Raw genomic sequence first — 23,007 nt, forward strand, 5'->3', positions numbered from 1 at the left:
ATGTGGAAAGAAAAAAGAAAAAAGAAAAAAGAAAAAAGAAAAAAGAAAAAAGAAAAAAGGAAAAGGAAAAAAGAAAAAGAAAAGAAAAAAACAGTATTTTATTATATTCTCAATATAATAATATAATTAATAATATTAATAATAATAATTAATAATATAATTTTAGGGAAAAATGATTCAAAGAAATAATTTTATTTTTCAGGTTTAATAAAAAGATCACACTTTTTCATAGGATAAATTGATCAATAATGATCCAGGAGATCTGTTATGTGGATTTAACAGGGACCCAATGAATTTTCAATATGCAGACAAAATTAGAACTCAAGCTCCTGGTTTAAATGTAGTGCATCCATGTGTTTGCTTTAAGGTGATTTCAGTTTATTTATTTATTTATTTATTTATTTATTTATTTATTTATTTATTTATTTATTTTAGCAGTGATATATCATGTTGGTGGGTTAAGCTGCTCACAAAAAAAAATATATCTAAATTTCTACAGTGACAGTATTTTGTATAATTGCTTGCTGCAATGTTTTTTTTCAGTACCAGTATAAAACCAGTATTTTCTTTTTTGAACTCTAGGGAACAGCTGTGGAAAGATAGAAGATGAAAGCTCCCATTCCAAATTTGATTCTCTTGTGTGCTACTCTAACTCAGAGCTTGAAGGTTGTGACCAAAAGAGGATCAGGTAAGTAAATCTTTATCTCTGTGGTTATGATATATGTTTTGGGGGAAAAAAAAAATCTTAAAATTTACAAATATACACTAAGATATTGTTATGATGGTTTGAAATATAGTTAAGAGGATTTCGAACTTTGCGTCAAAAAAGTTGGTAGCTTTTATATATTTTTATCGTGTGGTGTGAACTTGATGGAAAAAAGAAAATGTTAAATACTACAGATATGTAGTGTAAAAACAATATAAAAATTGATCTGTTAAAGGAGAATGTTTTTTTCCCCATCTTATCCCCAGGAATTAAAAGACTTGGCTTACTTAAAAGACCTTGTTGCAGCCAGTGTCTTTAATATAAGCTACTGGATTTATCTTTTTGACTATATATTTTGTGGTGAAGGATCTCTTGGTTATGCAGTTCATTTAGGCTACGGATTTTTGTAATACGTAGATCATGTATATATATGTGATACATATAAGTGATACGTATATATACATATATATGTATATACAAATAATAGATCACGTATTTTTTTCATGGTTTTAGTAACCTTGGAAAGTGAACAGGAAAGAGATTTTTAAAAGGACTACCTGATACATGGTTGAAGAGCAAATGATTGATAGTTGATGCAGCAAATATAGGTGTTTTTGTTTTTTTTTTTTTCAGAAACCTAGCAGAGGTGGTATGTTTGGACATCATCTTTCATAATGTTATTATAGATTGCTTATCTTCATATGTAAATAAAGGGAACTTCAATAGTAGGATTGTATGTTTTTCAGTTCAATCTTTGTCATCCTGAAATTCTTTTTTTTTCACTTTTCATCGGATAACGAAAGATTTATAGGATAACATTTCTGCAAATTCCTATTTTGCTCAATGGGACTAAGGAAAACTAAATCCTTAAGGATTGATCCCATGTTGAGAGAATTAATTAATTAGGTTTGTTTTTACTAGTTATTTTCCTTTTGGCATTGGAGTGCTTTAGGTGTCTTTTGTTGTACTATTTTAGAATTCTGGCCCTGATTTCATTTTTTTTTCCCCGCCTTTAATCTGTTTCCAGATGGAGTTGTCTGCTAGTAATACTAGTAATTGTAACACTAGTAATTCCTCTTAAGTGATGCTTAGGGAGGGCACAGATCTTTCTATATTTTGGGCAATGGTTTAAATACTTTGTGTTTTGAATGGATTATACTTGTAACAACATTATGAAATGGGTTCTCTCTTCAATAGTTTAGTGACTAGAAATGTAGACTGAAGGAAGGTAAATAAGGAATACCACTCTAATTGTAAATTATTCCTCAACCAAAACTTGAGATTAAAATATAAACCGAAGACTGGCTATTACTTAGTATGTGAAGAAAACTGACTTTTACTTAGTATGTAAAGAGCCAAGGACTTCGTGATGATTGATGTGTTTGCAGTATGATGTCTGCCTAGACTGATACCACAGATATATTTTGAATTTGCTTGCACAAGGTTTTTCCATTTGATTACAGTTTAGTACTTGTGAACTTTAGGTTGAGGCCTCAATCCAAATTTAGTTTAAATATTTTTGATCCTCTTAAAGTAACTTTTACAATGACATCCATTTTTAAGGAGCCAAAAAAACTAGCCAGCTTTCTATTTGAATGTTATAATGATACAAACCCAGGTTGTCTTTGCATTCTATTTCATCAGTTTTGTCTGTATTCTCTTTCTGAGATTAACCAAGTAAAGGAAAAGCGGTAAATAAAATATTAATTTTAATTTCTCTTTGGAAAAGAAATGTAATTGATGTCCAGCCAAAGGAAAGAAGACACAATACTTTTTCAGAGTTTCTGAATATGTTCTCATCCTGATGTTGTTTTTTTAAAAAAATAAATAAATAAAAAAGCAGTAAAAGCAGTAACGGAAATCTTTGGATCTCATCTTACTTTAACATGGTTCTTTATGCATGAGATCTGCTGATACAGTACATAGTTTCCTTCAGCTGCATTGCTAGGAAGACTATTTTGTCGTAGTGTGTGTGCAAAGGAAAAATCTGACTTTTACAGAAATTTCAGACCCTTCTGCCTTTGGTCATGTTGTTTAGTGACTTTAGACATGAAGAAATAGTATAGAAGTAGATGGAATGTAATACATGCTGCATGGTTTGATTATTTTATTTTACTTTATTTTAATTTAATTTAATTTTTCCTCTGGCTATTTGGAGGTACTATTTTTTGATCCTGTTTTTTCTTGCAAAGATAACCTTATTTGCTTTCATAGAAGTTTTGCCAAAATAATATTCATTTATCTGTAGTGTGAAAATAAAAACAGTCTCCTAAAACTACTGCAAGTAACCAGTTGTAAATAGGGAATAAAATCAACTCAGAAAATCAAACTTTAGTTTTACATGGGTATGCTCATCAGAGGATGCAGAGATCAAGGACATGGTTTTAGTCCAAGGACATGATTTAGTTGTTTGTATTGCATGGATCACCTGCTTACCGTAAGTTAATTAGTTTGTCTCTTGGAATGTCTTCTTGTTATAGATGAAGTGTGATTCTGATTTATTTAAAAGTTGAATGCCATTATACTTCTATTTCTTACATAAAAATTGAATGTAAGAGCAAAATAGAAAACTGTAATGCTTGAATATAGAAAGTTTTTTTTTTGTTTTTGTTTTGTTTTTTTTTTTTTTTTTGTATGAAAACAAGAAAACTGAACCTCTTGTTTGGAATCCAGTGTGACTCAATTTTAGAATTGTAATGAATTAAGAGTAACGCTAAATTGAAACATGATGTAAATGTTACTTAAAATTCGAAAAGTAAAGGCTTTAATATCTTTTGCATGCCTTTTTGGAAAAATAAATAATTTCAAAATAAATGAATATTTGCACTTAATGGCTGCCACCACCCTCTGCTTTGGCCCTTACTTATTTTTCCATCTCAGTTAATAATAAATCTCTCTGTTCACAATATGAAATCTTCCTTATTTGAGTGAAATTTTCCCAAATGTTATAATTTTAAAATAAATAAAATATATATATTCTGACTTATGAGCTAAAGAGCTAAAAAAATGAAATAAAAATGAATTAGTGGTGCTATAGAAGGCCTCAGTTCTACCCGTGAGTTCACTTTGTCCCTGAAAAATCAGCATTAAATGAATAGCAAAGTGAAGATGGTGGCATATTTTCATACTTATGATATGATGTAAATATGGTGTAATAAAATATGTTAATATGGTGTAATAAATATGGTGTAGTAGTATCACCTTTTAGAGAAGCATTTTTTTTTTATCTTCCTTCTCTGTTATCAAGAAAAGGAAAAGGAATGTTTTAAAAGTGAAGAAGTTTTTGCATTAGTATGCTGAATTGTTGTTCTAACTGTGACTTGTTCCTTTCAGTCCATTTTTGTTGTGCAATATATAAATATAAATATATATATAAATAACTGAATTATATTTATATTAAAAAGAATTATATCCTTGAAAATTGTCTTTTATGCGCTATTAGTTGGATTTTCTTGCTAATATTTCAACTACTTCTATAAGGATTATATCAGCTTCGCTAAAAAGATAGTGATTAATTAAAGTAGGAGCTATCCCATTGGTATAAATGAATTTCCAGCCACTTCTCTGAACAGTCAAGAATGTGAAAACCTACGTTCAGAATGGTGGTGAGGATGTCAAAAATGTGGAAATATTTGCAGGTTCAAATTCTGTTTTTACTTTTTGAAATGAATAACAATGCTGACCGTCTTTCAGGATTTATGTTATACCACAGAGTTAGTTTTACATGTAATTAATTAGGATCAACATGCTATTCTTGTCTGTGCTTCTGTTGATTGAAAAGCAGGTTAAAAATTCAGTGTAAGAGAAAACTTAGGTTGTGCTGCATTGGATTAAATGTTTGATTAGGAGAGTTGTCATTATGTTAAGTACCTAAATGACTTTAGTTAAAGGCAGTCCTTGAATTCTTCATAAACAGGAGAGTGGTTACAAACTTGTACAACTGTGTGATATTCATGAAGTAAATATGATAATACAGGATGTATAGGGAAAATTATTAATCAAGTATTTATTATATTATCAGGAAAACAATTTAAATTAGCTTGCTCACAGCTGTGTGACATACCTGTGTAACACTTTATCTTTTTATGTTTGATTCTGTTTCTTTCTGAAAGAATATACATCTTATTTTGTTTTGTTTTTATTTTTTAAAATTATTTCTGTCATGTAACGAACAGTTTCAGATGACTATTTTATATAAAATGGGTTTATTTCACATTTTGAGCACCTAATAACTTTGATAACTAGTCTAACCTCATCTAATTTTAACCTAATATCTAATAATTTTGAGCAACTAATAAAAATGGCTGCATGAGCAGTTCCAGTAATAGGTTAATTAATATAGAAAAATGAAGCAAAAAAGAAACATATTCCTATATCTAGGTCTGCAATTAAATTAGGCTTAAGCACACACTTTTTTTCTGTCAATTTTATTTGAATGCACAACTCCTACAGATTTTAACGCCTTCTCAATTAAGAGTGAAAGAAGCTTTTCCCTTAATCTTTGCCATTCCAAAAAGTGACTTCAGGGTAGATATAATGTTTGTTAACTACCTATACAGTGAAGTCTCCATGAATGAAGCCTCTAGAGAGTCTTCCGAGCCTTCAAAAGTAACTGCAAAGATGAACATATTTGAACAATGAACAATTTTGCACATGTGATCTGCTGAAGGGGTAACTAACTCTTGCACCACTGGGCTTTTTAAAATATCTCAAAGAATCTTGTTTTTGAAACTAGTTCTCTGTTTGCTCACCATGTCCTGTTGATGGAAAGGTAGAATAAATAATTAAAGTCTATATATTTTGATTTGTTCATCATGTGTTTTTACAGGGATTGGCTTAAATTTAAAAAAATGTAGTCTACTGAGTATTTGTTGCTCACAGCAGCCCTTGTTAATATTATGTGAACTTCCTGATAATGCATTTCTAAATGCTTTCCTTTCTGTGATTTTTCTTTAAATTATCCTGTACTAGATTGAATTAAATAGTAGATTTTTTATCCACATGGTTTTATATCTTCAGCAACTTATGTTTCTTAATGTCTGTTCTTTTCAGGCCAAGTGGTATTTGATAGCTTACTTGTGATGAAGAGAGGTATTTGCTTATGAATTATTTAATATTCATGAAACAGGAAGTAGGTTAGGAAAGAGACTCTCTTACTGATCCATACAGATTTTTCCCTATAATGTGGATATTAAAAAAATATTTGAGTGCTGCAATGCCATCTGGTGGCTTTGCTTTTTTTCAAGGGTGATGAATAGACAAAGGGTTTCTTTTAGTTGTTAAAAAATAAATAAATGTTAAAAGGGGCTGGAGTAATGGGGGGAAAACTCTGCAAAAAAATGCTATGACATCAAGAATTATAATTAGATACTGTAACCATAGTGGTATTTTAGGCACTTACATTGCCTAATAGTAATTTGATGTCATCTTGTATCAAAAAAGGTTAGAGTTCATATTATTTTCTGTGGTCCTCTGTTGTACAGATTGTTAGGCATGGAGTTAATGAAGGAGCTATATTCTGTGTTCAGCTTTAGTACTGCAAAAGGAAATTTTCTAGGTTAAATTTATTCTATAATAGAAATAATTTACCTGGGAGGGCAATCTGTCCAATAGGTTATCAGGATGTGTATAGGGTCCTTCATATAATTATTATGAAGTTAAGGTTTGTACATGTATTATGTCATTCAGGAGAAGATTGAAGATTACTTCTGTTTTTAATGTCTAGCATTTCTGTGCCTTAGCAACTGTGAATGAATACAGGTGGTTCTAGTTGTACTTGTGTGGGAGATCAAGATTACAAAAAAAAGAAAGATGAGCTTTGATGTTGCAAACTTTCTTGGTGTTTCTGAATTTTTGTTTGTTTTGTAGGAAACAGGTACTGATTTTAACTAGATGAATGTAATTCAAGATTCTTTCTAAAACTGGTGAAATTCTGTTATATATGTAATATATCATATACATAATATATGTTTAAAATATTTAGTAGTTATTCTGTTAATTTTGTATTCTTTGAGAACTGTAAGTGTACATTTTTCTAAAATATGGCCCTCTGAATTTTTATGACTGATATTTTCCACAAGAATCATTATGTTTTAGAGCATAATATCAGATGTATCAAGGGTATCTCTGCACAGAGAAGACAGTTTTTTTTTTCTAAAACATTTCTTTTAGCTGGACCTAGCAAAAGAATTATCTCTATTCTGCAATAAAATAGCAAGTAATAATATTAATAATAATAATAAATCTATAATCCAGATTATCTGGCAAAAACACTCTGAAAACTTTTTCACAATCAAGTACTGAGCCTGATCAGGAGTCTGGTATACAGTATTTAAGTATTTGTATTATAAACTTTTTTTTTTTTTTTTTTTTTTTTTAACCCATTGTGAGTGAGGCTTGGTGTCCCAACTGCATATTACTATATTGTCATATTGTCATCCTGCTCTTCTTAGTGCATTTCCTAAAGTGGTGCCATTCTCTTTTTCATTCTGTCTCTGTTTTGATTGCCTAAGTATTTTCTTTTGGATTCTTGTCAAAACGTAATTAGTTGATGAATGTCATATTGGATCTGACATGCACTGAATAGTAATCAGATAGTTCAAAACTTAAATGAATAGATATATCAATTTTCTTTTCTTTTTTTTTTTTTTTTTTTTTCTTACACAATCTATAGACAGAACACTTGTATCTACAGTATCTACAGTTCTCCAAGTACATTAAGCTTGAAGCAAATAATTTAGAACAAGTAAAGGCTGTGCTTCTTGTGAGCCATAGGAGTTTATGTCAATTGATATTAATAGCCTCTAACGGTTATTTTCACTCTGTTACACAATGCTAGTTTTCCATTATTAATTGATGAGGTTTGCTGTCTGTTGGGTGGTTTCATAGAACCTGAAATATTTGGAGCCTATCCATGTCTATCTGACCTGTAAGATTAACTTGTGTGAATGAGTTTGTTGTTTTTTTCTCTAAATTTGAGGGATTAAAATTACAATTAGTGCCATGAAACCCCTTTTTCTCTATTTGGTGCAAGAAGACAGCAAATTTAATTCCTAATCAAAGATCCACGTAGCTTTCTTACTTGATCTGGGGGATTGAGGAGGGCAATCTTACTGCTCAACCTGGTGAAGAAGTGAACCTTTTTGTTTTGTATGAGGATTGTTTCAAAATACTCATTTTGAATTGGCTTAGTAATATGTAGCCTTACTTGTGGTTGTAACCATGGGACTAAAGGGGGAAACTCTGTGAAACATTTTTATTTTTGAGAGAGAAGGGACAGACAATTGAGGGGAAAACTTGAGCATCTTACACAGACAGCAAAAGTATCCATGTTACCATCCCACAGTTAAATATGACAAAGTTGTTGACTCCAGTTTTGGTACAATCCTTGCCTTTTTCCCTTTTATTATAAGGGAAACCAAACCAAACCAAACCAAAAAAAAAAAAAAAAAAAAAAAAAAAAAAAAAAAAAAGAGACTGGTTGTTGTTAAGAAAAAAAAAAAAAAGCATGTCTTTCTTTTTGCAAGTCAAGGGAGAAAGTAGGAGTTAAAGATTAATTTATTTAATATTCTGAATATGCAAAATGTTGCTATAGGTTTCAGACAGTGTATGACTCTGAACCTGTTTCTGTGTTTGTGCCACTGTAAATAGGAAGTGTGTATTTTCTTTAAAGGAATGCTTACTTTCAGTACTTCTCTTTAGCTGTGGAACATTTAATTGCTGCATTGACACGGTGTAATTTTCAGCATACAGCTTTCATTTCAAAACCCTGAGGAATAATCTTGTTGGAAAGAAAACTAGTTTTGTTAGTGAGCCTCAACAGATGTTTGTCCAGAGGGGCAGTTCAGCTCTACTGGTCTCTGTTCTATTTTTCTAAGATAAGGACACTATTTGGTGTGTCAGATGAACAGCAGTGGTTACTAAAGGGCAGGTGGGGGCTGTGTTTTAAAGGAACAGACCATTATAATTCTGTGCCACTAGAGGTTCTGGGCAATATGGAATGACTCCATCACCAGTACAGATACTTTTTGACATCTTTTTTTTGGAGACACTGTGAATGCACTGTTACTTCTTCTGTGAGCATTTATGAACTGGATGGCTGACATTTTAAAGATAGTTATATGACCTTTTATTGTTGCTAGGATCCATACTGATACTTTACAGAGTTCTGGGAGATTATGAATAATAACCACAGTATATGGAAAGCCTGTCTGCAGTATCAAAGGGTCAACGTTTTATAGTGTGTAAAACATACCGAGTAAAAACATGACATAAAACATGACTAATGATAGTAAAGGAGACAAAGCAAAATCTAAAGCCAAGAGGACAGTAATAGATATTCTTACATAGTTCAGTCACTGAGTTTTAGTAGCTGTTTAGAATGACTCTGCTCCCACAGTCTCTTGTTGTCCCTAGGGAATGGTTGGCGGTAGTTTTGCTGATTGGCATCTGTTGGCAAGTGGCCTAGAAGATGTAAAAGAACAAGTGACCTTTGATCAGAAATAGTTGCTGCAGAAGATTTATTTATTTGAATTTTATGCTGTCACTTTTATGTAGAATAATGACTGTGGAGAATAAGGAGACAAAAACCTTAAGAACAAGTAATGACCATCTGATAGATTCGCCTTTTTTGCTTAAGTTTACTCAGTTTTGAAATATTATTAAAATATAGAAATGAGTTGTAATAATAAGGTTTTCTAATTAAAATATGTTTTGTTGCTACACTTAAATTAAAAATGATGAAATCTCCCAAATTAAAATACTTATTGTCTTGTTCCTTTCCGAAAGATGGAGGGAGAAAGTGCTATCAATGCAGCATTCACAAAGATATGATAAGGATATGGAAAGCAACTTAGTGTGAAAAGGTCATCACCAGTACTGATATCTTCAGCCATTCTTGTTCAGAGTAGGTTTGGCTGTTATGGTTTTTATTTCAAGTGTGTAATGCAGAATGTCTGTCATTACTTTAGGATTTTTTAAGATTTTTTTAGGCTGTTCTGCAAAAGAAGGAGGTTGTTGTTTTTGTTTGTTTGTTTGTTTGTTTGTTTGCAAGTTTAAGGACAATTATCAAACTGCTATGACAGTAAATTGCAAAGTAGTTATGTTATTTGGAGGTTGAATGCTCCTATAATTTTAATGCATTGCTCTGAATACATGACTTTTTTTTCAGGAAACTTTCAGGTGTACAAATGCAAAGTAGCCAATTGTGTTGAAGCAATCTTCAAATTCATTTGAAGTAGCCCACTTCCACAAATGACTTTTTCATCCTTGGCAAAGGAATGATTTTTCCCATCTTTTAAATCATTTGTAATTCTATTTGAAATATTTCCAACTGATAATTCCAATTTTAATTACAGAGCCACTGAGGTTGGAAGGGACTTAAGATCATATAGTCCAACTCTGCTGGTTCAAGCAACGTCAGCTACAGCTTGCTCAGGATTGTGTTCAGTTGACTTCAGGATTGCTCTTTAAGGACATTTTTTTTTTTTTTTAAGTCTTCTTGACCTTCAATTTGCCAGATTAGAAAAGGCCTAAACCTATCTCTCAGGTTATGAGTGGCTTGCCTCATCTGAATCGTAATCATTTTGTGTTCACAATCATACTTCTGAGTTGCTATGTGGAGTTGCAACATACCAAGGATACACCTAGAGATGGTAGTTAGGTTTAAAAATGTGACTTACCTGGAAGTAATGCTAATTAAGTTTGCTTGGTACCTGTTCAAGATGATCCATTTCTTTCACAGTAAGATTATTTATTTTCTTTGTAATTGGAAATGTATTTGAACTATACGTGTATTTAAACTTAAGGTAAAAATGGAGTCCTACATGGAAAAATGAATGTACATTTTATGTTTTACCATTCCCTTGTCACCTCACTTTTAACCATAGTTAATACCCTTGGTAATATGAGAATTATTGTAGTTTCTTACAGGGAAAAAATACCTAATGCTAAGTATGCTACTTTCATGCACTTTTATATACTTCACTATGATCTTTTCTTTAATGATGTTTGTGGCAGTAGGTAGAATAAAGACAGTGACTTGAGATATTAAAAATTAAAAATTAAATATCAAGCATCAACAGCCTCCAGTAAAAACAGCAACAGACTTTGGTTGTCCAGATAAGAAGAGTGCACCCTGGAAAAAAGGTGTTATTGCTATTATTTTTTAAAGGTACAGGGTTGGCATGTCTGAAACCAAATTTTCTGCTGAGTGTCTTTGACTATATGACCCAAAGTGAATGCTGAAAGCAAAACAAATAAAAAGGCAAGGAACAACGTAAAATCTACCTACCTACCTATCTACCCAGCAATCTGTGTGCATCTATCTACATATATTTCTGTGCTGTGAGGGAAGACTCAATTTTTTTCCTACTCAACAGAGATGCTATTAAGCATAAATGATGTTCTAGGTGGGGCACAACAAAGAAGGAATGAAAATATAGAGAGATACCATGAACCCTTTCTGGTCAAACAGGCTAAGCCAAGTATGACAAAGAGTCCAACTAATTTTTCTAGGAGTGAATTTTGGAAGGGGCTTTCTGGAGGCTAATGAATGCCCTACTGTCGTTCCCCTGAATGCATCAGGCCATATTCTGCACAAAGTTGCATTTTTGTACTGTAGATTTCTTTTTGCCATTGTCAATATTTTAAATATACTTTAAGTATATGTATTTATATATATATATATTTGCATATATAATAATTGGAGAAATAAAATCAAATGCTAAGCTTAATTTTTATAGGAAACTGTCAGTAGCAATATTTTAGTTGAGTAATTAACATTAAAATAAATTATTCAGGAGAATACTAAGTTGGTATTATTTGTTTTACAAAGAAGATACATACATCCATTTTGTAGTTTATTACTTGCTGTGGAGTTGTAGCAAAATGGGACTGTTAAGGGATGAAGTAGGAAGCTTACACCAAAGATATAAAGTCTGGAAAAAAATCGTGAAAAACCATTTTTGTCAGAAAATGATTTTCTTCTTGGGAAAAGTAGCTGGCTTGTCAAGGAGAAGAAGAATAAACTGTGAAATGCTTGAGCCAACTTAACACATTCAAACACAGAACATTTAACTTACTTAATTTAGTTCCTAGATACATTTTCAGTGAGATTCTTTTTTTTCCCTAGCATCATTTAACACCTTTATCTACTGTCTTTCCTGCTGAGTATCTCAAGCTGGTATAAATACTCTTCACCAGCCCTCATATAGGACCTGAATGCAAAATCTGCTTATTCATGGATCAAAATCTGTACATAACAAATGCTTCTGAGAACCTGTGAAGGGGAAAAAAAAAAAAAAAACAAAAAAAAAAACAACATCCTCTTCTGCCTAAACTAATGTGGAAACACATAAGATTCCCTAAAGTCTAGGGAGTCTTAACAGAGGAGTTCTTGGCACTTGAATCAACATGCTGCTTAGAAGCACTTGACTCTTTGTTGTGGTTTAACCCCATCAGGCAGCAAAGTACCACACAGCCACTCACCTACTTTCCCCGGGTGGAAAGGTTCTCACACTAAGTGTGAAAACTCCTGGAGTGAGATACAGACAGCTTACTAGGGAAAGCAAATCCACGCATGCAAGCAAAGCAAAGCAAGGAATTCATTCGCTGCTTCCTATCCACAGGCAGGTGCTCAGCCACTCTCAGGAAAGCAGGGCTCATCACACATAGCAGTTTCTTGGGAAGACAAATGCCATCACTATGAACATCCCTCCCTTCCTCCTTCTTTGACACAGCTTTTATTGCTGAGCATGACACCATATGATATGGACTATCCCGTTGCTCAGTCTGAATCAGCTGTCCTGTCTGTGTCTCCCCCAGCTTCTTGCGCACCTCCAGAGCACACCCAGCCTCCTTGCTGGCAGGGCAGCACAAGGAGCTGAAAAGTCCTCAGCTCTGTGTGAGCACTGCTCTGCAACAACTAAATCATCAGTGTGTTATCACCAGTGTTTTCACTGAACAACATAAAACAAGCAAGCAAAAAAAGTAGCATTATATGAGTCTCTATGAAGAAAACTAACTCTACCTGAGACAAAACCAAGACACTTTTATATGTGTTACTCACCAGAAACAGTATTTGGTAAGGTCAAAATAGAAGTTTGAAGAATAGCAATACTAATAGCCCATTAGTCCATTGCTGTATTATGCCTTAAAATATAACCTCACAAAGAACAGTTGTCAGAGACTGAAAAATAATTCTTACAAAACCAAGAAATTCAAGATTAGGGTTCATAAGAATAATTGGGAATTGATTATTGGGAATGGTAGAGTAGGATGGCTTATTTTCTATGGTATACTTTCTTCTCTATATATTTGATTATATATATTCTACTATATATAGTTAATATTCAAGTGTTTTTTATTATTAAGATATAGTCTAAGAGAAGGATAATAGTTATAATTTATTTTTCTCAATTTTTAAATAAATACAAGGTCTTTTTTAATTTTTAATAAATACAATATATTAAAAATTATGATCAACAGTGGGAGGCCAATGTCTCACATAATTGCCTGCATACATACATACTGCCTACTGTAGGCACTGCAGCAGCTGTCCTCTAAATAATGCTGTTGGGGATTTTCTGAATCCTGTTGAGCAGAAGTGTATTTTTATTTAAAATGGAAATCAAGGGAGTCTCGTGTTCTGACACAGAGCGTTACAAGTATTGGTAATACGTAAGAACTCTTGAAAGTGAAACACTGCTATAGATTGTGCAATAGTTTTAAAATTATCTGATTCTCATTTTTTGTTTGTATCAAAGTTGATTTGTTAACCATCAAAAAAATTGCAATCCATTTCTTTTTCTACTACTTTTAATTACTAAAAGTAATTAATTTAATTTATGCTGTACTAGGTTGATTTTTATTAATAGTTTCATTGAAAATTGCTCTTTAATTTCTCTCCCATTTGTTTGATCTTAATTTCTAGACAACATTTAGTATTAAGTCTGTAAATCTTGTCTCCCTCTTACTGTAATATCCAGGCATCAAGCTCTATCACACTCTAGATAACCAAATAATATGTTATGCATGCTTGCTTCACCGTCCTTCCTTGCTGAGGTGAATTCTGAGTGATAGACAGGTGGGAGCAATTTCTGTTAATACTGGCTTCAGTCAAATAAAAGGTGAGATTTGCTTGTTTCATTTTCTTGAAGTCCTGTTTCTTTCTTTCTGGGCCTTGTACTCATTTGTGGAGTATTTTGGGGTTTGGATTATTTATTTTGGTATAGGTGGTCTCATGATGTATATTTAGTTATTTTTTTGGGGGAAAATGTAGTGTCTGATTAGCAAGCGGCTTTTTGACTTACATGGCAATATGAAATTGAATCATCAAAGTTGTTTCTGTATTTGAAAAAATAATTTTTGAATTCACAAGTTAATTTCCATTTGAACAAGGTAAAGATGGAGAAGATACAGATTCTATCACAAATTATTTAATTTTAGCTACTGTTTTTTGTAATTTTCTGACTTTCCTGAAGTAACATGACAGGTTCTTGTCTAATTTTACTTTTTTTTTTTGTTTTGTTAATTTTATATTTGTGATGGTTAGTTCCTGTTTAAGATATATCTTCCATCCAAAATACATAGGAAAACAGTCTTGTCTGTACTATTGGGAAATTAAGTGTACTGTGTAGCTTTTCACCCTGAACCTTTCATCAGTAGCAGAAAAAAAAAAAAATACACAATTTTAAGGACAAAAGTACAAGTTATACATACAGCAAGTATTCTGAGAAACAGTTCAGAAAGTGTCGTGGTTTAACCCAGCTGGCAGCTAAGCACCACATAGTCATTCTCTCACCTTCCCCCCTCCCTCTCTGGGATGGGGGAGAGAAAAAGTGAAGCCCGTGAGTTGAGATTAAGACAGGTTATTAAGACAGGAAAATAATAATAACAATAATAATAATAACAATAATGATGATAATAGTACTACTACTAATAAAAGTACTAACTGCCAGTATTGGGCTGGGTGAACTGGCAGCGCCCAGCCTAACCCTGAGCAGTCCAGCCCTCAACCCCTGGCTAGCCACCCCTATATACTGTTTAGCATTCCATCAGATGGTATGGAATACCCCTTTGGCTAGTTTGGGTCAGCTGTCCTGGGTCTGTCCCCTCCCAGCTCTTGCTGCACCCCCATCCTGCCCATTGGCTGGACAGAGCGAGAAGCTGAAAAATCCTTGGCTTGGTGTAAGCACTGCTCTGCAACAATTAAAACACCGGCATGTTATCAGCACTCTTCTCATCCTAAGCCAAAACATAGCATTCTACCAGCTACTAGGAAGAAAATTAACTTTGTCCTAACTGAAACCAGGACAGAAAGATATATATATTTTTTTCTTTTTCAGTAATTGCTTCCTCTTTAATGTTGTTTTGGTTCTTGGTTGTTGTTGTGTTTTTATTTATTTATTTATTTATTGTTTTGTTTCAGATTATCCATCAGTTACCGTTTTCATATTTCTTAATTTAATTTTATTTTATTTCCATTTTAATGGACACAGACTCATTTAATTATTGTGAACTTTTTTCCAGAAGTCTTGTTTACAGCAGAAAATCTTGATCTCTTTGTTACAGTTAGATAATTCTTGAAATAAAATTTAACTTCAGTAGATGTGTTTAGTTGATTACTTAACCTGAGCAAGAGGTCCACGTTCTGACCTTGAGTATTTCTGTTTTAATGTATGTTAGAAATTCTATTTTTTCTACATTTCCCCCTATTCAGTGCATTTTAGTTTTCAACCTATTGAATTTGAAGGGTCCTTAAAACTTCCTTCAGTACCTAGGAAGATTGCAACTTTGATTGGATAAGAAGAAATAGGATATAAAATATTAGTAGGTTCTTGGTTTCTGGAAAACTTTACAGCTTTTAGTATTTCAGACTAAAATGAGTTATGTAGCTATATTTTTTACTGCTTATGTGTTTTAGATATACGCACATCACATTAGTTGAAATGTGAGTCTTAATTAGGACATAATTTCTCAACACGAGTCACAATGGTATTTATGAGAAAAGCAACCTGATGAATAACTAATTTGATTACTCTTAGAGGAACTTCAGAAATAATGTATTGTAATGGTACTCTTTGGAAATATTCCCTAAGATGCTAATTTTAAGCAGAACATATCAAGTTTTGAAATCAACAGTGCTGTGCTTTAACCCAGCAAGCAGCACAGCACCACACAGCTACTCTTTGACTCTCCCTCAGTGGAGTGCAGGAGAAAATTGAAATAGGACAAAGTGCAAGAACTTCCAAACACCAAACAGATTTTTCTCATTCTTCAACATGCAAAGCTTATCTTGTATATTGTATAATTTCTGCACTCTTGTTACCAGCATCTCTTGTATATTGAGAGTAAATATTTCTGAACATTGTATTTCTGCACATTGCATTTCTGAATAACCTAGTATTTCTCTATTATTTTTTTCTTTTTTTTTTTTTTTTTGTATATGATGTAATCCAATAAGACTTTGTAGTCCTATGCATTGAAATCTAGAAGGGAAAATAAAAATAAATTCAATTATGATTAGAAACACTTCCTTTGTTTTTCTAGTTTTTTTTTTTTTTTTTTTTTTTCTCATATTTGGTTGGTATCCAATGGCACTAGTTTGTCAGTTTGTCAGCTCGGAACCTAGTGTCACAGGTTATTAAATTGATCAAAGTATACCTAAACTCAGAGCATTAAAAAAGGGTTGAGTTGCTTCAGTGGGGGGAGGGGGGAGAGGGAAAGACACAAAACTCTAGCCAGAGGAGAGGAGATCACTTAAATAAGTAAATACAAACAACAACAAAAGCACTTTAAAATAAAAGACAAATGTGATAAGCAAAACAGTCCTAAAGCAAAGTGATTCACTTTTAAAACTGAGACTTTAAACTGTTTTTTATAACTTCAATTACTGACATTGTCAGCCTTGTCTGAATGCAGCAACCATGGAATTATATAGAGGTGAAGGACTTCCTGAAATGAAGGGAGAAGTGATATTTTTTTATTTTTTTTTTTTTAAATCTGGACAAACAACTTGAAACTTGCCTTGTATTGAGTTGCACGTCCCATTCAGATCATCAGTGGCCTGAGTCTACTTCACCTACAAGCTGAGTGTATGTACTGAACCAGCTGCAACTTTATACAATAACAATAAAGACAGAAAGATCCAGCATTAGTCTGAAGAGATCTCCTAATACAAGCATTTCAATTCATTCATCCAATTGTTCATAACAGACTAGCCAAATGTATAATAGCCTAGCCATTCATTTTTAATGTTGGCTACTCTTAGAATTTATTTCAGATGTTGGAGGATCTGGGAAACATTATTATTTATCCTGAACAAAGAAAAGTAATTTACATATTGGCTTTAATATAGTTAAGTATAGCAAATATATTCCCATACAAAATATTTGATATGGAGAATGTTATCTTACCAATTAATTACTTCCACTAGGAATATGTAAAGAAAAAGAGAAAAAAAGAAAAGGCAGAGAACCTAAAAGTCTCAGTCTTTAGGCTACCACAATAAATTCTTAGATGGTAATTAAATGCATATTAATAGTCTTACCTTTTCAAATGTACTCTTTCTGCATATTCACTTGCTTATCCAACATCTCTGTCCAACAACACAGCTCATCTGGAAATTTTCCCTCTCCACTTTTGAGGTGTTACTGAACTTCTCAACTTGACAGTCTCTGTGAGTAGAATGTCCTTCCTCTGGTTGCTTTTCAAGTTTACTGCTGTTGACAATCAAATTACCCAATAATCTTTAGAATAGATTCTTACCGGATGTAAATCTCTTCAAATTCAAGGAACTCAGTAGATTTCCAGGGCCTTTTATGCCACTTTGTTGCTTTACCTCAGAGCAAGAAAGATAAATTGCAAATCACTCCTCAATTGTAGCCTTTAGGAATTATCTGTATATATAAAAATATCTGGAACTTTTATCACAATAATGATTTCTCACAATAATGATTTCAACATTGTATTGCCTTTATTAAGCACAGAAAGTGCAATGGTTGAACTCCATTATTTTATGAAATTCCCTACAGGCAACAAAATTCAGACGTTCATCTGTGTCACAGGTCCTGTGTCATTCATGTCCCAGACAAGGAGGGTTAAAATTTTCTGCTGGCCTAATTTTACTAGAACAAAATTTCAAATTACTCCTTTACCATCTCTTCTTATCTGTGTAACTTCAATTCGCTGGGGAGGAAATGCTCCCTGAGCCAAGTTTTCACCAGACTGCATAACGAATGACAACAGATGTTGCATTGCATTCGTCTTGAGAAAATGTCTTGTTCAGTAACAGTTGAACCCTTCACTTTTAATGTCTTTCCTATTGTGTTTAGACGTTTATAAATTGCATTAAAAAAAGAAAAATAATAAAGTGGTGATGTTAGAGATAAATTAATTTTGCCTGCAGGAGTCAACTAGACTATTAATATTAACTTCTGCAATTTTCATAAGTTTAAAGACAGTTTCTAATCTTTAGGGAGAGACTAAGTTTCCCTCTGTGGTTACAAAAACAGCATGTAAAGATTGAAATTTGTGGAGCTATGGACTAGTCCAACTCCATGCTTTAAAAGCAAAATGTCATTTTAAATATAATGTGTCAGAAGTCAGAGTTTGACTTCTGAAATCTCTTTTGGCTGTAGAAGAGGATTCTGTTGTTGTTGCTGTATGCATGGCTATATAGTGCTTAATTTTACTGTGTTGTGCTGCATATCCTTATTATGCTGAGAAATTTTTCCAAAGTAATAAAATGTTTCCTGTAATGTTACTGTTCTATGTGAGATTCTATGATATGGCATCACATTTACTTATTCTGGCTTTGTTCAATATAGTATATTTTTGCCTTTTTGTCTGAAATATGTTAGTAGTTCAAAAATGGGATAACCTGCTCAGTTGGTGGTGGAGGGTACTGGTAGGGCTGCAGCCAGGCAGACTGCATGGTATGTTTGGGATTTATACAAAATCATGGTATTTAATTAAGAGTAAAATAATCTAAAAATCCCCCTTTAAAGAAATGTTATGATCACATGGAAGGGTTCTTTTCAGGTGTTTTACTTTTTTAAATATACCGAAATTCCAAACTGTGACCAGTCTTACAGTACGAAGGAATGAAGTTAAGCAAGCACCCTGCAGCTGAAAGCAGGTTCTGCAAAATGCTTTGAGACAAAATTAATAATATTAAAAGTTACATGTTACAAAAGTTATATATTATTTTGGAGTTGGACGTTCCTCAGTTCATATAGCTCTGGTAGAAAATTCCTCTCAAATATATGATCATTTTCTGTTGTGGGAGCTCATACTGTAACTAGCACCAGCTAAGGAATTGACGTACAGTAATTTCTAATAATAAAGGTGGCAGTCAGTTTAGACCTTGTATTCAACAGAGCAGGAAAGAAATGTTTGGAATATACCTTTGTTTATAAACATGCAGTTTCTGGAAAATTGCTGTATCACAGTTCACATAAAGTAGGTATCACAGAATCACAGAATCACACTAGATCGGAAGAGACCTCAAGATCATTGAGTCCAACCTCTGATCTAACACTAACAAGTCCTCCACTAAACCATATCGCTAAGTTCAACATCTAAATGTCTTTTAAAGACCTCCAGGGATGGTGACTCCACCACTTCCCTGGGCAGCCCATTCCAATGCCTCACAACCCTCTCGGTAAAGAAGTTTTTCCTAATATCCAACCTAAAACACCCCTGGTGCAACTTTAGCCCATTCCCCCTCATCCTGTCACCAGGCACATCGGAGAACAGACCAACCCCCACCTCGTTACAGCGTCCTTTAATGTACTTATAAAGAGCGATAAGGTCACCCCTGAGCCTCCTTTTCTCTAGGCTGAACAAGCCAAGCTCCCTCAGCCGCTCCTTGTAAGACTTGTTCTTCAGAGCCCTCACCAGCTTTGTCGCCCTTCTCTGGACCCGCTCAAGCACCTCGATGTCCTTCTTGTAGCAAGGGACCCAAAACTGAACACAGTACTCAAGGTGTGGCCTCACCAGAGCCGAGTACAGGGGGACAATCACTTCCCTAGCCCTTCTGGCCACATTGCTTCTTATACAAGCCAGGATGCTATTGGCCTTCTTGACCACACTGCTGGCTCATATTCAGCTGACTATCAAACAATACTCCCAGGTCCTTCTCTGGCGGGCAGATTTCCAACCAAACGTATGAACCAACATATGAAGCCAAAATGTTAAAAGTTCACTTAAAACCAATGCACATTGTTACTGTATTATGATGTCAGCCAATGAATGAAGGAAATACTGTTAATTCCACTGAAGGATTTTTTTGTTTGTTTCTGTGTTTTGAAATTGTCTTGATTCTTTGTGAGTTATTGCTGGGAGTCTGGGGTATTTTTGATCTAGAGATAAAATACATGTATATCAATTCTAATTTGAAAGGTTATTAGCAGGTAGTGTTACAGTAGATTTTCACTTGCAGTGTCATCCTAAAACATAATGTTACATAGTTAAGCAAAAGAGGCTTCATGTACGTGAAAGTATTTTTCACTTTTTGAGAGAATTTAAGATTACTATTTTTAAAGGCAGTGTTTTTATTTTATTTTATTTTATTTTTTTCTTCCACTATCCTATATATATCAAAATGTTGGGGATATTTTCAGATTTTTTTTTTCTGCATTTCAACAAAGACAGTTCAGAAATGTAGAGAAAAGTCACTGGTGTCTAAGACATGATGGTTTTATGGGGGTTCATGATTTTACCATCAAGATTGTAGGACCAGTTTAAACTCTGAAGTTCAATTTTACAAAGCCTAGGAGAAGCCCTGCAAATGACACTTACTTCAGCAGGGAACATCTCTATGGATAACAAGCCATAAAATATCTCCCAACATCCTACAACAAATCTAAGCTCTATCAATGCCAGTGTCAAAGATTTCATGAATGGTTTGAGACTCTTCTCTCCTTCCCACCACTATTTAGACATTTGATTGTTGGCAAAGATTACACATTTCTTCTATGAAGTATGAACCAATTCAATTTATTTAAACTTTCTTTTCATTTTTTGTCAGCAGCGTGAGCCCTACTAGCATTTTCTAAAGCACGTAATATCTGCCTTATTGCACTTAGGAATCTGGAGTGGTCTAATGAATGTGATGTTTTGCTGAGTAATATGTTGCAATACTTCATCTGTGTTCAAAGAAAAAATTGTGCTGTCTCTTTCCTCCAACCTCCTGACTGCATTGCACATTGCTTCATGTTTCTCTTGCCCAGGAAAGAATTGACTATTAAATATATGTGTGTGACTTTTTTGAGCTATAGTTCTTGGAGTTTACTTTCTATGAATATATGATAAAATAATTTCCTGGACTGCAATTATAAAATAGCTACATTCATTCCTATTTGTATATATTAAGCATTCTCAAAGTATAGGGAAGATCAAAATCATTGAAAATATTTATTTTTAATTATCATTTATTAAAAGCCCCAGAAATTGACTTTAAATATTTTAAATTTTAAATTTTCTTCAAATGGTTGAGAAATTATGTCAGTATTTTCATTTTTCTTTGATTACTTAATTCATTTGTCTTTGAAGTAAACGTGTGTACAACACTATTGTTAAAAGAAAGAATTTTCTCTCAACAGAAGCTTTTTAATTCTGCATCCAAGACATAGCAAATGAGCCACCTCCACAAAAGTGTCCTTTCTTTTTTGGAAAGCTTGGTGCATGTAGTTATCTGTAAGTCTGCTTCCAAGCACTGTAAGTCACTTCATAGCATGCTACTGTATATAAAATTGCAGTAGAGTTGCAAACAGTTCAGATTTCTGTCACTTGTGCATCCTTAGCGTCATTTTCTCTGATCATGTTGATTTGGGGAGTATCTATCCAGTCCTCTAACTACTTCTGGAAGAAATAGAATGCCTCAAATTCAGTCCTGTAATGTTGCAGAACAACAAACAATGAAAGTCTAATACTAACCCATTTACAATGAAAGTCTAATACTAACCCATTTTTGCCTCTCCTGTCTTTCTTCTTCCTCTTCTTCCCCTTACAAAAGGGAGTTTAACCTTATTTTCCCAATACAAGCTTTAGTGACATGCCAGTGTAATAAAATGCCAAATTCTGGAAAAAGAGTGATTTCTTTTTTTTTTTTTTTTTTTTTTTTTTTTTACCCTATTAAGGTAGACACATGTCTACCTTAAGGATTCTAGAAGAATAGACCTGTGTGTGAATACATACTACTCCCATGTGTATGAATGAAAACAGCAAGATCCTTTTCAATAAGGATGATGCTTATTTAATTTCGGAATAGAGAAAATACACTCCAACTCACACAGGTTTTGTGGAATAATCTTTTTAAAGAATTTTTTTTTTAAAGCTAGATCATAGGCAGAAAACAACATTTGTGCACTGCTGTACAAGAAATAAATATTTGAAACTACATAATCAGAGAATTGTTTTAGTCATTAGTAAAATGTATAATTGATTCAGTTACAACATACTCTGTCACCTTCTTCACAGAAACCTCCCATTCAGTTACCAGACTTGGTAGGACACCACATGTTCTAATTTCCAATAACTACTTGTGAATCTGATTAAATTATTCAAATTTATTCTTAGCCAATTTAGCTTCATCACATGGCCACTGCTCATCTGAGACATCCCTGTGGGGATAATATTTTACAATTAATTATATATTCATTAGCTGATTTCCAGTAGAAAGCTGGGGGTTTCTTGTTTCAGGTATTTATCAATATATATTTTTTTTCTAGTTCATTCTTTAGGCACTGAAAAAAATAGTGTCTATAAGATCATTTCAGTCTTCTCAGAAAAAAAAAAATAATCTGCTATTATGCAAGTATTTAAAAGAATGGTACACATCTCTGACATCAAAACTAGTGTAAATAAATTCACAGATTTATGATATCTTTGGATTTAGCTTTTCTTCCTTGACTATGTTGATGTTATTGAAATAGAGTTTTAGTTTATGTTATGTCTGATTCCATATGCTTCCATGTTTGATTGTATATTCTAGAACTAGTGAGTTTTGGCATACTGTTTCACTTAAGTAGATTCACTGAAAGTGAAAGAACACTTTGTTTTCCAGTCATACAGATTACTTATAGATCTAACTATACTAAAGTAGGTTTCAATCATTTCTGCTTTTGTTTCTCTCAATTTTTACTTTCTTATATTTTCTTTTCTGTCAACACATGGAGTTTTTAATGTTTATTAAGCCATAATGGGAGACAGATTTAGTATTCCAGTGTCTGCTTTCCTTTGAGCTTCAGAGAGTTTATAAAAAAACAATAAATAAATAGAGACATAATTTAAAAGGC

General features: G+C 33.0%; 2 protein-coding genes across 5 annotated transcripts in view; one reads left to right on the top strand and one right to left on the bottom strand.

The window, feature by feature from the left end:
• LOC311434306 (uncharacterized protein) overlaps window positions 1-19,204 on the bottom strand; it is a gene marked incomplete at its 3' end in the record, with an annotated part of 247,731 nt that extends 228,527 nt beyond the window's left edge. The window contains exon 1 of the mRNA XM_084514414.1: window positions 19,196-19,204. The remainder of the gene's footprint in view (window positions 1-19,195) is intronic.
• IL1RAPL1 (interleukin 1 receptor accessory protein like 1) overlaps window positions 1-23,007 on the top strand; it is a 773,813-nt gene that overhangs the window by 90,859 nt on the left and 659,947 nt on the right. For 2 of the 4 annotated variants that reach the window (XM_084531795.1, XM_084531796.1), the window contains one exon: window positions 583-688. In XM_084531795.1, coding sequence (XP_084387921.1) covers window positions 607-688 — 82 coding nt within the window. In that variant the 5' untranslated portion in view covers window positions 583-606. Of the gene's footprint in view, window positions 1-580; window positions 689-17,319; window positions 17,385-23,007 lie in introns of those variants that run through there. The other 2 variants (XM_084531798.1, XM_084531797.1) reach the window with 2 other exon arrangements.

This window comes from Aythya ferina (genome assembly GCF_964211825.1).
Source record: "Aythya ferina genome assembly, chromosome: 1".
In the NCBI taxonomy this organism is placed as follows: Eukaryota; Metazoa; Chordata; class Aves; order Anseriformes; family Anatidae; genus Aythya; species Aythya ferina.